The 16,834-nt window shown below is 49.2% G+C and overlaps 2 protein-coding genes across 3 annotated transcripts in view; one reads left to right on the plus strand and one right to left on the minus strand.

Moving 5' to 3' along the window:
• Positions 1 to 118: 118 nt before the first annotated feature.
• BYSL (bystin like) lies at positions 119 to 10,009 on the minus strand. Its single transcript, XM_082664042.1, has 7 exons — positions 9,731 to 10,009; positions 6,381 to 6,531; positions 3,652 to 3,790; positions 3,194 to 3,327; positions 2,445 to 2,605; positions 2,237 to 2,339; positions 119 to 1,740 (listed from the first exon to the last, which is right to left on the minus strand). The coding sequence occupies exons 1-7, from the start codon at positions 9,996 to 9,998 to the stop codon at positions 1,395 to 1,397; spliced, it is 1,302 nt and encodes a 433-aa protein (XP_082520168.1). The 5' UTR covers positions 9,999 to 10,009; the 3' UTR covers positions 119 to 1,394.
• A 428-nt stretch (positions 10,010 to 10,437) lies between these two features.
• Positions 10,438 to 16,834, plus strand: part of MED20 (mediator complex subunit 20) — a 43,076-nt gene continuing 36,679 nt past the window's right edge. For both annotated transcript variants that reach the window (XR_014297369.1, XM_082664589.1), the window contains exons 1-2: positions 10,438 to 10,555; positions 13,656 to 13,810. Coding sequence is in view for 1 of the 2 variants with exons in the window: in XM_082664589.1 (XP_082520715.1) it covers positions 10,542 to 10,555; positions 13,656 to 13,810 (169 nt within the window). In the remaining variant the exon portion in view is untranslated. The remainder of the gene's footprint in view (positions 10,556 to 13,655; positions 13,811 to 16,834) is intronic.

Here is a 16,834-nt window from a genome sequence, read left to right on the forward strand (position 1 = left end):
ACTATACTCATACTTAATGAGGGAGACTTCTCTTTTAAAAAAAGGAAAGATAGTGCTTTTACCCATTAAATGGTTAAAAACACATACTGCAATAAACATGGCCCTTTATCTTGAAAAACAAACAACACCTGAAGTCTGCTGTGGAAGTGGAGGTCGGAAGGATGTGGAAGGCGGGTTGTAACACCAGATGTGGGTGTGGTACCAACCCGCAAGGTGAACTGGTGTCGCTCGCACATGTCTGAGGTATGTGCGTTCCGTGTATCATCTGGCTCAGCTCAGCCGGGTACAGTTTTCTGCTTTCACCTAGTGTTTCTCAAAGACAAAACTGCATATAAATGTGAAATTTGCTTTATGATCAAATTCCTCCCAAATACAGTAATTAGGCTGGAACGAATTCACATTCTCCAGAGCACGTAACAAGGGTTCTAGCCAGACTGTACTCGCCTCTGCTGCTGTGGCATGAAAGCAGCCAGAGAGAACCTGGAAATGGATGGGTGTGGCTGCATCTTAATAAAACTTTATTTATGGACACTGAAATCTGAATTTCATATAATCTTCACCTATCACAAAATACCCTTCTTTCAATTTTTTCCCTAGCCATTCAAAAATGTAAAACTTCTTAGCTCACGGGCCATAAGGAAACAGGCATGTGACCCTGGTTTGCCAACCCTTGGTCTAAAGCTTTCATTAGCTAAGAAAGTTAGGGCACTGGTCTGGCGGTGACCCCGAGCTTGACCTTTCTCGCCTCTGTATCTCCACTTTCCTCTAGGTGCTTTCTCCTAGCTCTTCCAACCACAGCTGAGACCATCTTGTGAACAACCTCCTGGTTGCTGGCATTCTCCCAAAGTAGGCTGTGTCAGGGGAAGGCAAAGGCTGTGCCCTCTAGGGGCTGGCAGGGTGGGTACAGCCTCGAGAAACAAACTTGTCTGAGGGGGCACGGCTCCCATGTAAACCGGGGAAGAAACCACTGCTACACAGGAGCAGGGATGCAGTGCCCACCTCCACAAAAGAGGGAAAGCAGAAAGATCTCCATCCACCACATCAAAACACTGAAGTTCAATAAATACCTGCCTTTTGTTTTTATCTACCTCCCAGTGAACTGACACAACAGCCTGAGAGAAAGTACCCACTCCAACCCCCAGCTGGGAAGTGGGACTGTTAGGCTGTGGAGTTTCAAGTCAGGTCCCAGAACTGAGCAGGGATGCAGGCCTAGAATGGAAGAGAGAGCCGGCCAGACTCAGTTCTCCCTGTCAGGAACTGGGGAATCAGAGGCCCGTGACCTCTCGTGGCCCTGAACTGGGTCTTCGGCTATAAAGGCTCAGTGTCACCTTTAGTCAGCAGCAGGGATCCTGGTGTCCTCCCATGCCCTGCAGACCAGGACGAGCACTGCTCCGTCACTCCATGGTGATGGGAACATCTTCTACATCTCGGGGGATGGCACTCTGAAGCTCACGCCTGATCTCGGGGGACAGCAGGGGATGGGGCTGCAGCCGAAGCAGTTCCAGGAGGGCCTCCTTCTGCTCTGTGGCCAGGTCAGCCTTGTAGCGCTGGACCAAAGTCAGGAGGCACTGGTGCCAGAGCACGGGCAGCTCACGCTTCTCCGTCCGGAAACCCAGGAAGTGGAAGACCAAGGCGTCCAGCACCCGGTAGGGCAACGCGTACTTCTTATCCAGCAGCAGCCTCAGGAAGATGCTGGTGGCACCGCTGTACTCCATCTCTGCGATTTTCAGCATGGCTGCACTAGTGGGGAAGGGAGGTAGGGAAACGCTGGAGGAAGGCTTCTCCTTTTCTGGCCCTTACACTGTGCTACCCCTAAAGGGGGAATCTCCGGCATTCTTTTCACCTCCCCTGTCTCACTCCCTGGACTCCAGTTACCAGCACTACGCTGACTCACGCCAAATCCCCACGTCTGGCTCAGACTGCTTGTCTCAGTATTCAACTAGAATAGGTCCTAATGTCCTGAGATCTCCACCCCTAACTTACTTTCTTCCCATGTTCCCCATTCTTTCATTCATTCAACTATTTACTGAGCACCTACCATGTGCCAGGCCCTGGGACCTTGTTCCTGTGGGACTGACATTCTTGTGGAGTAACGATACACCCACTGGCTTAAATGAGCTGCAAACCCAGGGCTATGCTTAGCTCCTTCCCCACTCTGCCCCCCCCATCCCCAGTCCTGGGACTCTGCCGTGCGGAGATCCGCCAACCAGTGGTCCTCCACCCCCACCGACACTACCTGGAGTGCAACACAGGGATGGAGCACTTGGTGATGATGCTGCCCACGATGATGGCTTCCCGGAGGGTACAGGTGCCCGACTCGCACAGCGGGATCAGGATGCCTGGGGAGGGGCAGAGGGGCAGTCACTCTAAGCCCAGAGTGAGAGAAAGGAGGTACTGCAGGAGCTCCAGCCCCTCCCTTTCGTAAGTGCCTCCTGGGTTCCCACCTTTAAACCAGGCTCCAGGCTTGAATAGAGCCTTCTTCAGTGCCATGTAGAGGTGGAAGTTGAGTCGCTTGTACTCAGCAATGTCATCTCGCACCCGGGGGAGCAGGACCAGGTTATAGAAGCGCTGGGCCATACGTTCCTTTAGGTTAGAGGCGAAAATCCTAGTGTTTTTGGAGGAAAGGGGGGAGATCCCAGGTCACCTGATAGTCTGGAGCTCGCCTTTTAAATATCAATGTGGATGGTACATGCAAGAGATCGAGGGTGTGTGAAGCGAGCTGGGTGCATGCAACACCCAGGTCAGATGAGAGAGGGAACAGGAGGGGCTACGAGATGTACCCAAACAGGGTGAACACTGTCTGTGTTTGGGGTGAGCCAGAGCTCTCCCAGGCAGACAGGTACCCAGCTGTTCACCATCCCCTCTCCATCATGGGTCCCTCTGTCCTGCTGTCACCAGGGACTTGTGCATGCCTGGGGAGCCACAGACTTTTGAGGCCACCCTGACACCCTAGGGTTGTATCCTGGTAGTTTTGAGCCTCTCCCCTGGAAAGTCATCTCAAGATATTCTTAACAGGGTCTCGGCTCCAAAACAGGAAACAGAAAGAGCTGGGAAAATGATGACATAAAGAAGCATAAGACAGCGCTGTGGGGGCAAAGCTAGGATGTAATGGCAAAGGGAAGGGAAGCCTGCCCTTCCCACACCCAGCCCTTCCCTACAGACCCAAAGCAGCCCTGACCCCCATCTGCTCTACCTCGTGGCTTGGTACATGGCAGCAGCGGTCCAGGCCTCAGGCTCTGTGACGTAGAGGATTTGCTCCCAGTTGGAGAGGGCAGGGATGATCTTAAATGCCTTGGGCAGTTTCCCACTGCGGTACTTAGACAACACCTGATGATGAGAGAACAAAATCATCGTCATTAACATACACGATGTTTACCAGGTGCCGGGTGCCAGGCACTTGTCTGGGTGCCTTTCATACATTAACTCACTTAATCCTCACAACCACCCTGTGAGGAGGTGCTATTATCATCCTCATTTTCCAGTGGGGAAACTGAGACCAGAGAGTCACGTAAGCAGGAGAGCAGGACCCTGGAGCTGTGCACTCTGACCCCTGAGCCCGCTCTCAGCCACCAGGCCTTATTTCTACGAGAGATGTGGGCACCCAAAGCCCCTGTGAGGGAGTCCCATCACAGCTCTCCTCTCAGCTCTTACCTCCCGGACCCCTCTGTAGACCTCCAGGACCCGGGGGTCCAGCTGGGGCACAGGGAAGCCTGACACCTCGGACATGACCGTCTCGACTTCCGTCTGCTTCTCAGTTAACTTCTCCATGATGATGTCAGCTAGGGTGCGTCTGGGAGAAAGGGAGGGAATGGGTGGGAGTGCCGTGCTCTCAGTCCAGGAAGCTCTTGACTCCCCACGCGGTCCCTTGAGAGCCCCGATAAACTTGCAATCTTGTTGGGACACGTGACCTCAGTCCCCTCTGGGCCCAACAACCCAGCACAGAAGACCTGGCAGTCAGTCATTCAGCTCAGGATGGAGCTGACAGTCGTGTGTGGAGGCGAGGAACCTAGCCTCTGAAGTCAACCTGCCTGGGTTCAGGTCCTGGCTCCTCTGCTCCCTGCCTGACGCTGGGCATGCTACTCTGCCTCTCTATGCCTCAGCTCCCTCCCCTGTAAAACAGGGATAATAACAGTACCTACTCTCATAAAGTTAACATGAGGAGTAAAAAAGTTAGCGTACGTACTCTACCTGGAACTATCAGTGATAGTAGTAATAAGTTTGTGACAAGTGTTCCTATTTCAAACACATCCATCACATGCTGCCAGTGTGCTGAGGACTCTCCAGTTATAAAACCCTGGTCTGACCTCTCCAGAGTACCAGACACACCTCAATTATATACCAAGATTTCTGGTAGCTGGGACCATTAGGGAGAGACGATGGCACATACTTACCCCCCTTTTAATTTATTAAAGTTTATGGAAAGAGGTCCAAGATGAAAGATCTTTTTTTCCCAGCCTCCTTAAGCACAATCAGACCGTGATGATTCAGAATTATCATTACATTGGGCTTTGGTGCAATAAAGGTGTCTCCAGGGTCTGCTGAAGTCTATTTAAAATGGCTCCTTAAAATAGATAACTAGGGCTTCCCTGGTGGCACAGTGGTTGAGAGTCCGCCTGCCAATGCAGGGGACACGGGTTCGTGCCCCGGTCCGGGAAGATCCCAGATGCCGCGGAGCGGCTGGGCCCGTAAGCCATGGCCGCTGAGCCTGCACGTCCGGAGCCTGTGCTCCGCAACAGGAGAGGCCACAGCAGTGAGAGGCCCGTGTACCGCAAAAAAAAAAAAAAAAAAAAGATAACTAATGAGAACCTACTGTATAGCACACGGAACTCTACTCAATGCTCTGTGGTGACCTAAATGGGAAGGAAATGCAAAAAAGAGGGGATATATGTACACATATAGCTGATTCACTTTGCTGTACAGTAGAAATTAACACAACCTTGTAAAGCAACTATACTCCAATAAAAATTAATTAAAACAAAACAAACATGGCTCCTGTCTTCCCAGGGCAGGACTTCCCAGATGTGCCCTCACAGTGTCTGTGTGACACCCACGCGAGGTATTGTTATTCCCATTACTCAGACATGGGAACCGATATGCAGAGGGGTTAGTAACTCACCCAAGGTCTCACAGCTCACGAGGAGGGGAAAGAGTCAAAGCCTGGTCTTTCAGGTTCTGAAGGTCAGGCACCTTACAGTACATATGTGCCCCCAAACTAAATGGCCTCTGACTGCTGAGCTCACGTGGATCTAGCCTGCTCTCTGAAGATGCCAGCTGTCACCCCTCAAGACTGTCAGGAGCCCCTGTTCCTAGTAGCTTTACTTTTCTGTTGACAACAAGCTGGAAAACCATCTTGCCAAGCTTGTCAGAATGGGCTGCGAAAGAGGAGTTACAGCCGCTGGGTGGGAACCTGAGAGGCTCTCTGGTGGGACCAGCACGCACTTTGTAACATCCACCTCAGCTGCTGCGCATCACACTGGGAAAGGGGCTCACGGCTTCATCCTGCCTCTCAAATACACGGCCATGGAACTTGTCATTCAGCCTCCCTGCCTTCCCACAGTATTACTAGCAATGAGACATGCATGAACCCAAGAGCCTGAAGAACCAAGAACAATGTCACATTAACATCACATGGTGAGAATGAACTGGTCGAGGGCCCTTATCCTAGACTCCCCTCTCCTGGGCCAAAATCCACGGGCTCCAGAGTTTGAACACAGGAGCTTGAAAGCCTGCATGTTTTGGACCTAGCATTTACTACAGATGAGAATGAGTTAGTGGTTCTAACTGTGGGGTGCCCCCTGGGGGACATCTGGCAACGTCTGGAGACAATTTTTGGTCATTACAGCTGGGGGGACGGTCACTACTGGTATCTAGTGGATACAAGTCAGGGATGCTGCTAGACATCCTAAATTGCACAGGACAGCCTCCACAGAAGAGAATTATCCAGCCCAAAATGCAGAAGTGCTGGGGCTGGAAAACCCTGGATAAAATGAAGCTTAGGGTATGAAAAAGATGTGGCCAAGGAAACTGAGCTCACCACTAAGAAAACTGAGCACACCAAGACCAAATGCAATGGGACAGATCACCCAGAGAGAGAACAAGGCCTGCAACTGTTTGCCCAGGTAATCCAGGCAGTTCTAAGGCAGGCAGACAGAGGGGGGAGGAGGTATTTTGAGTCTGGGTCATTCTCATTAAGAACAGTCCTTTGAGGATGGGCCACTTTTGTCAAGGCGGTTCCCCACAACTCGCAATGCTCAGGCCCTTCCCAAAGGAGCAGAATCAAAACACTGCCAGGACACACGCTTCTCTGCATATAAAGTTTCTTCTCTATAAAGTTGCTACCAGGACCCACTCTCCCAAATCCCAGGCCGTGCCAGCCCTACCTGGCAGGAGGGTTCTTGTTCATGAACATCTCAATGGCCCGCTCATCCTCGGGGTCCACAACCACCTCCGCGTGGTAGTCTGGCCCTGTCATGGTGGCAGCCTTCTCCAGAGTGGGCCACTCCTCGTCATCTGATCCATCCTGTGGCACTCCTGGACTCAGAAGAGGGGAGATGAAATGGGTGAGCAAGGTAAGCGATGGCTTAGGAATTCAGAGGTTAACCATCATGTATATGGTCCAGGGCTGGCTTGTAATAGACACAGACGTGCAAAGTGAAACAGGTGATGCAAATGCTACCTTCCAGTCCCTGGGTGGCGCACAATCTTGCTTGAGAAACAAAATGTACACATATGAACCAATGAGACAGTGATAGTAGTAAATAACAGTTAACACACTATACTCAGTTATATAGCACAAACTCTTCTAAACACTGTACGTAACCATCATAAACCCAAGAAATAGGGACTATGATTATACCCAGTTTCAGATGGGGATGCTGAAGCGCAGGAAAGGTAAGGGACTTGCCTAAGGCAGGCGATCTAGGTCTAGACTGTGCATTCTTCACCTCTTTTACACGCATGGTAGGGCTTGATTATGTGCCAAAATGAGTGGCAGAAATGGTATATACCACAGGCACCCAGAAGATGATGAGTGCAGAGGATGGTTAGGCTCTGGATAGGCAATATGGGAAATGAAGGCGTGTTTTCCAGACCTGGGTAACAACACTGGCAAGAGGGCTTCGTTACAAGAGTGTCTGTTGGGAATTCCCTGGTGGTCCAGTGGTTAGCACTCTGCGCTCTCACTGCTGAGGGCGAGGGTTCAATCCCTGACCAGGGAACTAAGATCTTGCAAGCTGCACGGTGCGGCCAATAAATAAATAAACAAAACTTTAAAAGTGTATAATCAATGGTTTAAAAAAAAAAAAAAACCCAAGAGTGTAGACAGTTGCAAGAAATAAGGCTAGATGGGTAAAGTGAGGCCGGGCAGTGAGTTCAGATTTCAACAGACCAACCCATCTGAATAACCGATTATTGGAAGACTACAGCTGGCTGGGCGTCTGAAAAGGGAGGTAATAATCTAAGTGGGGAGATAAAACGCCACACATGAACAGGTCATTAAGAACAGAGACTGTGTGATAAAAGCTAAATAAGGGGGGAGGGGAACACGTACTAGATCTTTTGTCTCCACATGCTAACTCCCAAATCTGTACCTGTAGGTGGACCTCCCTTTGCTCCAGACCCTAACTCCAGCTGCCTCCTGCAGAGCTGGGTCATGGATGACCCACAGGCACTTCAACCTTCACCTGTCATCAACCACACTCACTCCCTTTCCCTCCTAGGTCTACACTACTCACTGTGTTCCACATCTAAGTAAATAGCACCACCATCCAGCCAATACTAAGCCAGAGCCTGGGCAGCAGGCCTGCCTTGTCCCCTGCCCTCACTCAAAACATCCAATCAATTACCAAGTCCTATTCCATTGTACCTCACAGAATCCCTCTTAAAGCCTTCACGCCCCCATCAAAGCCTAGGTCAGTTATCACCTGTTGCCTGGATTAATTCGACAATCCCCTAACTGGTCCCCATAGTCTCCAATAGCTCCCCATTGTCTTCAGGGCAGCCTACAAGTCATTTGTAGCTCTCGCTCTGACCTACCTCACCATCATTCATTCAGCAAACGAGTGCCTGCTGTAAGTGAGGCACTGTTCTGGGTGCTGGAATATAAGCGAACAAGAGAAACAAAAACATTCTGCCCTTATAGAGCTTACATTCTAATGGCGGAAACAGACGATGAACTAATGACATATATTACGTTTAAAAAAGACAAATGCCACGACAAAAGAAACGTAGCAGAAGAGAGAAGCTGGAGTGTGGAGACAGGGGTGGGGGTGTTGCAATTTTTAATGGAGTGCTCAGAGCAGGCCTAGGGGAAGCAGAAAAGGTCAGACTGACAAAAGGTATAGATCACACAGGTCTTTGTAGACCACTGTAATCCTCGAGCTGTGGAGCTGAGTGGACTGTAGCGGGTATGGGATACTAATTAGCAGGCTACTGCAACCATCCAGGTGAGAGATCATGGTGGTTTGAACAGGATGCTGTTCCCAGATGGTGAGAAGTGATCTGATTCTGGATATATTTTTAAGGTAGAGTCAACAGGACTTCCTAATAGATCAGACGTGGAGTGAGGAAGAGAGCAGTCCAAGGTTTCTGTCTGGAGCAAATGGAAGGACATCATGCCATTAACTGAGACGAAGGAGACTGTGGGTGGAGGTTTGGCAAGATGGTCAGGATTTCTGTTCTGGACATGTGAAATTTGAGATGTCTCAGACTTCAAACTGGAGAGGCTGAAGAGGTAGCTGAAATATAAGAATCTGGGTTTCATGGAAAAGATCAGGGTTAGAATATGAACTGGGAAGCAGTTACCAAATACATGGTATTTAAACCTGGAAACTGATGATAGCACCAGAGCAGTGAACAGAAGTGAAGACAAGAGGTCCAAGGATGGAACCCTATGCCACTGCAAGAGGTTGGTGGCAAAAGAGGAGCCTGCAAAGGCTACTGAGAGGTGAGGAAGATGTAAAACAGGTATGTGATGTCTTAGAAGTCAAGTAAAGATACTGTAGTCAAGAGGCTAGTGTTCCATTGCGAATACTGCTCACAGGACAAATGAAAGATGAGAGCTGAGAAACAGATTAAGCAACTTGGAGGTCAACACTCCCAGCCTAATAAGAAAAAAACTGACCACCTTTTAATTAATCTCTCTCCCTCTTTAGCCCCTAATCAATATTGTTCTTTGTGCTCAGAGCACTCCCCACTTTTCAGGTCTTAGCACAAAGGCCAAGCAATCTGGGAAGCCTGACCCCCAAGACTAATGCAATTGTTATCAGAGAAACTACACTTTATCACGGAGTGCATTATTCTAATTGTCCATTTCATCGTCTCTCTTCTGGGCTAGATTGTAAGATCCTGAAGTCAGGTATTCGTCTATCTTGTTTACTTTTTTACCTATACCATCTAAACTCCTAGCACAGTGGAATGTACATACTAGACATCCCATAAGTATTTACAGAACAAATGGATAAATACTAGCAGAACTTAGTGGCGTGAGCAACCACATCCTGTTGGCCTAACCTTGGGGGTGCCTAAAAGCGAGTGCCTAAAACTAGGAGTGGGAGTGGAGGACACTGGCCACCCTCATTCCGCCTCAGGGCTGGGTGTCCCATTCCATTACCTTTGCAAGAGTGTAATACGGCCCCCTGTTTTTCTATTCCAAGCTATTCCCCTTCCGGAACCTTTCAGCCATCCACCCCAGCTACCCACCCTCTTCCTCGTACCCACCCCGGCCACTCACCCAGCCGCGTGGTGCGCTCCCGCGGCGCCGCGGGCCTGCCCCCGGTCCCATGCTCGGCCTCGAGCTCCTCTTGCTGTTGCCGCGCTTGCTGCAAAATCCGTCGGGTCAGCCGGGGCCCCACGTACTCTTCCTCCTCTTCTCCGGTTCCACGACCCCGTCGCTTTTCCCGGGCCCCTGCCCGCACCGCGTCCCTAGCCAGGATTTGCTCGGCCAGGGGCGCATGCTTTTCCTGACCCCCGGCCCCACGAGCCGCTTTCAATTTGGGCATTTTTCTCGAGAGCCTTGCCGGGAAGTTTCACACGTGTGGATGGAGGAAAAAGCCCTGAATGCGCTTGTGCAGTAACCTCCCAGCGCCCAAGATGCCACACGGAGCTCACAGCGCCCCCTCGCGTTGGGAGGCCGGGACTGCCACCAGCGCCGCCCTATCGCCTAAAAGAGCTCACGGGTCCTGGAGCTGGATTCCCTAATAAACTCATTGCATTTAATGTTGGCTTCTCTAAGTGGTGGCAGTCCGAGCCACGCTTTCCTAGCTTCATGGATCTAGGCCCAGTGTTCCCAGTCGAACGGAAATTCCCCGAACGGGAAGTCGGGGGGGGGTGTGGTGGTGGTGTCAGGCAGTGACGTCACTGGGGCGCCTAGACACGCCCCTTTTCCTCGTGAGCTAGACGACTCGGCGTTCTGTTTTTACGTTATTTCCGGAGCGTCTCCCTGCTCTGGAGCTTGCGTTAGTTGGGCTGCTTCACCTCGTGTGGGCTGCCGGAGAGTACTGCATTTCAGTTGTTTGATCCTCCCATCATCCTGGCCCGACACCATGGGAGTGACTTGGTAGGACTTCAAGGGATTTTGTGGGGGCGGGGCTTGCCGTCTTGAAGGCCCTCGGAACCTCCAGTGTACCCGGGAGGAGGATCGGGACCGGGGTCCGCCACCCCCCGGGAGCTGAGCAAGATGTCCTCGTGTTGTGTGGGTGAGGGGGCCACCGTGAGGGCTGCGGAATCTGCGGGACTTTTCCCTCGGAGATGCGCCCCTTCCTCCTGGAAGGCGGCAGGTAAAAGGTTTTATCTTAAGAACCCATCAATTGTCGTGTACCTCCTTCCCTTGTTCTTGGTACGTTTTGCTGCCCGTGAGGCCATAGTACTGCCCGGGGTGGAACTTTAGGGTCGGAAGTAGGATATCGGGACTAGGACCCATTTGCAGGCAGGGCTGGATGGTGGGGGATAGGCAACAGGCAGACAGTATCTTTTTAAGGTTTTCGCCTGCCCCTCCCTACAGCCACTAAATGCGGTTACACCAGCCTGTGTATGGTCCTAGTTTGGCCATTTTAAGATCTTGGGGCTAGAGGAAAAAAAGAAGCTATTGGGAATTAGGAGATTGGGATTCCAGGCACATCACCTCTTCAGGACCTGTTTCTTACTATGTTTAATTCCATGGTTGGTTTAGTTTCTATGGACTTATTATCTCTAACATGTTATAAGTCAGTGTGGCAGGGAAAGATATGGGCCTAATTTTCTTGGAGGCATTAGTTCCAAAATGCTAGATTTCAGGGCTTTAAAATATATATATATATATATATATATATATATATATATATATATATATATATATATATCTTGAGCATCCTTCTGGTCAGAGAGGGCTAGAGGCCAGGGTATCTGAAGTCAGTGGCTCTAGGCTTTTCATATAAGAGCCTGTGGGAACTCGTCCTCCTGGTAGCCCAGGTCTTGCAGATTTGTCAGGGACTGCACATTTGCTTCCTGCAGTTGACATCATGAGTTTCCTTCGAAGTCCTTTAGTGTAAGAAGGATGTGAGGAACGTGAATGAAAAGTTTGCTGAGGACTTCCCTGGCGGTCCAGTGGTTAAGACTCCACGCTTCCACTGCAGGAAACTAAGAGTTCCGCGCCTCCCTGTTTGCGGAACGTTCGCGGAACTAAGATCTGGTATGCCGCGGGGCGCAGCCAAAAAAAAAAGTTTGCTGCACAGAGGCATGGAACCCTGTTCTTTCAGTGCAGAAGGCAGACAGAGGGAAAGGGCTCTCTGTCGGTTGGGATGCTTCTCAAGTTTTTCAGCCTTCTAGGACTTCTGACCCCGGTAGCATTACCTTAGGGATTCTTTTTTTTTTTTGGCCTCCGCTGTGCCATGTGGGATCTTAGTTCCCCTAAGAACTAAGATCGAACCCTCGCCCCCTGCATTGGAAGTGCAGATTCTTAACCATTGGACTGCCAGGGAAGTCCCAGGGGTTCTCTTTTATTTCAAAATCAGGCACATAAGCATCATCATCATTGCTTGTTAGTGCTTTTTCTGATGGAGAGTAGTGACAATTTTTTAGCAACAGTAGGACTCTGTTTTTATAGCTTCATTTAGTTGATTATGATTGATCATAAAGCAATGCAGTGTCTCCCCAAATTCAGCCACGTATGACTGTATTTATGATTTTTATTTAGTCATGTAGCACTTGAACTATTATTTATTTGTTTATTTAATTTATTTTTTGGCTGCGTTGGGTCTTCGTTGCTGCACGTGGGCTTTCGCTAGTTGCTGTGAGCGGGGGCTGCTCTTCATTGCCTTGTGCGGGCTTCTCATTGTGGTGGCTTCTCTTGTTGCAGAGCACGGGCTCTAGGCACGTGGGCGTCAGTAGGCACGCGGGCTTCAGTAGTTGTGGCACGCGGGCTCAGTAATTGTGGCTCGCAGGCTCTAGAGCGCAGGCTCAGTAGTTGTGGCGCACGGGCTTAGTTGCTCCACGGCATGTGGGATCTGCCCGGACTAGGACTCGAACCCGTGTCCCCTGCATTGACAGACGGATTCTTAACCACTGTGCCACCAGGGAAGTCCCCTGAACTATTATTTATTAATGTCTTCTTTGGATTCTGTTTCTTTTCCTTAGAAGTATTTTAACAGACAACTGTATTCCTGGGGAAGCATTCTGGTAGACTGGTTAAGAGCACAGATATGGAGCCAGCTCGCCTGGCTTTGAAATTTGGTCACGCCACCCCACACTAAGCTTTGTGACCTTGTGTGAGTTATTCAACCCCTCTGTACTTCAGTTTCCTCATTGACAATGAAGAGATAATAATATTATATCTTATAAGGTTGATGTGAAGATTCAAAGAGTTAATTTATCTAAAGACCTTTGGACACTGCCTGGCACATAGTTGGTGCTTGGTGATCGTTTCCTACCGCTCTGAAGGGGAAGCTAGTTTCACTCACCATAGAAGGAAATCTTGGAAATAACTTTTTGTTTCATTGTTTTGGTTAAATTCTTGTACGTACTGTTGCCTCTCACTCCCAAAGATTAGAAACTTGAGGCTTGCTTTCTCTTTGATCCCAGGATCCTTAGAACTTTCCGCATCAATGGAAATGTTCTGTGTCAGCACTACCCAGTACACTAGCCCCCAGTCATGTGTGGCTGTCGAACCCTTGAAATGTGGGTAGTGTGCAGCTGAGGAGTTGAAGTTTTACTTTGTTTTATTTGCTTAAGTGTAAATAGCCGCATGTGGCTTGTGGCTACTGTGCTGGACAGCCCACGTGCAAAGTGTTAGAGAGTTGGTAAAAACATAATAACCCCAAGTTGAGGCTTTGTCTTTGATGTAGTCAGAGCTGAAAGAAACGCAGAGGAAATCCCTTTCTCATCGTATAATTCAGTGTTACTGCATGCTCAGTCTGTATGCCACCTAAAATCTTCTCTTGAACATTGACACACATACCACACTCGGGAAATGCTGTTGCCATAGACCTGAGTCCTGAGACCTGCTCTGGTTCTTAGCAAAGCTCTCAGGGACTGTGGGCCTCTGTTTCCCTGTCTTTAAAATGAGGAGGTCTGGGTTGATGGTGACTAAGGTAACTACTGGCCCTGATGAGCTGTGATTCTGCGGGTGAGTGAGTGACTCAATGAGTACACGTGCATGATGATTTTGGTCCTCTCCCTTCCAGTGTGTCCCAGATGCCCGTGGCCGAGGGCAAGAGTGTCCAGCAGACCGTGGAGCTCCTCACCCGGAAATTGGAGATGCTTGGAGCAGAGAAGCAAGGAACATTTTGTGTGGACTGTGAGACCTACCACACGGCTGCCTCTACCCTTGGCAGCCAAGGTCAGTGAGAGATTGGTCTATGGGATGGCTGGAACCTGGCGTGGAGTTAATAGACATTCATGTTCATTGAAACCTTTCTGCTCTTCTGCTGAGGGTGGTATTCGTGGACATGTGGCAGATGAGTTTCTGAATTCATTAATTTTTGGCTTCATCTCTTAGACTGGGCCTGTGTTGTAGTCTTTTTGCACTTTGCACTTTTAAAACAGTGTTTCTCAGAGTGTTGGTCACCGACGAATTGCCTCAAAATCCTCTGGGTTACTTGTTAAAGGTGCAGGTTCCTGGCGCACCCCCCCACCCCACCCCCGCTTACCGACTGACTGGTAATCAGTCATAATCTACATTATAATAAGCCCCACAGATGGTCTTCATGCACCCTTAAAATTGAGAAAGACTCCTTTGAGGCTCAGAAGGCTTTGCATATGATTCTCTTGGAGCTTTAGAGTTTTGGGAACTTTTGTAGAAAGGCTTCCTGTTTCCCACACCTAGCCAGTGGCCTTGGCTACCTCCTTAGCATAACCTTGATCAGTGAAACAGCTTTTGTTTTAAATGCATTTCAAGGTGAGATGGGCTGTGGTTGGTGATGTTAGGGAGGTAAAGAGGATTTTTGGATAGGAATTAGGGAACCTGGGTTCTCTTAGTCTTGGCTCTGTAGTAACTTGATTTTGGACGGTTCCATAGCACAGTGACTAAGAGCCTAGGTCATGGAACCGGACAGCTGAGTCCTGGCTCTGCCACAACTAACTGCAACTTTAGGTTATTCCCGCAACCTGTGACTGTTCTTATGCTGGTCACTTGCCTGTTTCCCCAGGGATCCATTCCCTGCACTTCTCCTGCAAACTACATTTGTAAGGCCTCCTGTAAGTTATCTTTGGCCAGTGAGAGGCACGGGGGAAGATTCGAGGATGGAAGAAAGAGAGTCCACAGTCTCTCTCTCCCTCTCCCTCTGCCTTGGGCTGTGTCTCTGGCTGTTGTTTCTTCCTTGGTTCTAGCTCCTGTTCAGCAGCCCTTGTTCCTGGCTCTCGTAACAGCACATCTTCTCTTTTTTCTTCCAGCCTTAGGGATGGTAGTGGCTCCCTGTGTTGCTAATCTTTGGGTGGCTTCACCATTCCATTCGATTTTTCAGTTATTCCAACCCCTGTACTTCATTCCCTGTATTAAATCCCCTCTAATGAAACTGTCTAGTGGGGGCTATGTTTTTTGCACCCTTCCCAATACAGTTTTCTTATCTGCAAAATGAAGATAATCACAGTATTTACCTCCTAGTGTTGTTGTGCTAGTTAAATAAGTTAATACATGCAAAGCACTTAGAACAAAGGTTGTCATGGAATAAATGTCTAGTAAATGGTAGCTAAGAACTGAACTGAATTTCATCATCAGTAAAATTGCAGTGTTAACATTTGTTTTGACTGCAATAGGAAGAATACAAGGAATCAAAAGAGAGAACGGTTATGAAAGCATTTGGAAAACAAAACACTTGTATATAGACATAAGATAGCATGCTACTTCTGAGAAGCTCTTTGGCCTGGGCTCTGTTTTCCTCATCAGACCTTTACTTTCAAGGAACTACAGTCTAGGTGGAAAAACAGCACATTCTCAGCAGGCAGTGGGGTAGAATGGAAGGAGCTCAGAAGGCCTGGATTGGAGTTCCGGTTCTGCTGCTTTACTGGTTCCGTGTCTTTAGGTCAGAAGTTCTCACATTGACTAGCGTTAGCATCACCTGGAGGGTGGGAAGGCCCTCAGATCGACCCCCCCCACCACCCCTCACGAGTTTCTGACCCAGTAGGTAGGGGGTGGGGCGGAGAATTTGCATTTCTAACAGGTTCCCAAGTGGTGGTTGGTGCTGCTGATCTGGGACCCAAATCTTTAGTTGCCTTTCGACTGTTTTCGAGACAGTAAGAACACCTGCAGACTCCCGTAGTATGAACTAAGCATGTAATCACAGTGAGTCTGCACAGGAACAGAATGCCAGATTGGCTTTGGATGTCTTTTTACTGGAGGGTTGAAATGTTTTGAACTGGATTTCTCAGATGAAAGGTGTGAATTTGCAGCAGGCAGTGGGGAGGGCGTGGGGGGAGGCTGGTGTGGAGCCTGGTGTGTTCAGGAAGTGGCAGCACAGTGGAGGCCTGTGTGGAGGTCACAGCGCCCCCCACCTGTCTCCTCACTCTTTCCCATCGCTGCGCTCTCATCCCTGCCTGAATCCCACCCTCTCTTCATAACCTGGTTTTTCCATGAAAGTTTTTCCTGGTGACTCTTGCCCACTTTGATCACTTCCTTCCCTGAAGTCTTTCCTTCCTTCTCAAGACTTCTGGTCTCTCCCAGGCAAGCACTTTCGTTTTATGGTCTTCTAAAGAGTTTTCCACCTATCTTTAGTGAGATTGTCAGCTTCTTGAGGCCAGGGGCCAAGCCCTCTGCTTGTGTGCCTCTTAAACCCTGGCACAGTGTTGGGGATAGTTTAAGTACTTAATAAATATTTGGGGTTGTGGCAGTCTGTCCATTAACTCTTGTAGTGAACAAACCTTGCTTCCCATTTTTTGCCTTCTTCCATTTTCTACTTAACTAAAAATCTATACAGCTTCCCTTCCTTCTTGCAGGAAACCTATAGTAATCAGTGAGAAAACTCATTTCTCAGAAACTGGAATGGGTGAGCTGGGATTTGAAACTGGATCTTGTGATTCTAGATCCTGAGTTCTTTGTGCTGTAGTTGTGCTGCTTGCTTCCCAAGCCGGCTAGATGTCTTAAAATACTCCAAAGGCTCCCCGTTGCCTTCAGGGTGAAGTCTGAACTTGGGCACAGGGCCTTCCCTGGCAGTCCAGTGGTTGAGACTTTGCCTTCCAATGCAGGGGCTGTGGGTTGGATCCCTGGTTGGGGAACTAGATCCCACATGCTGCAACTAAGAAGTCCGCATCCTGGATCCCGTGTGCCTCAACTAAGACCCAGCACAGCCTAAATAAATAAATAAATAAATAAGAACAAATATATATATATATATATATATATTTTTTTTTTTTTTTTTGCAGTACGCAG

Source organism: Grampus griseus (assembly GCF_964374135.1).
Source record: "Grampus griseus genome assembly, chromosome: 10".
Taxonomy (NCBI): Eukaryota; Metazoa; Chordata; class Mammalia; order Artiodactyla; family Delphinidae; genus Grampus; species Grampus griseus.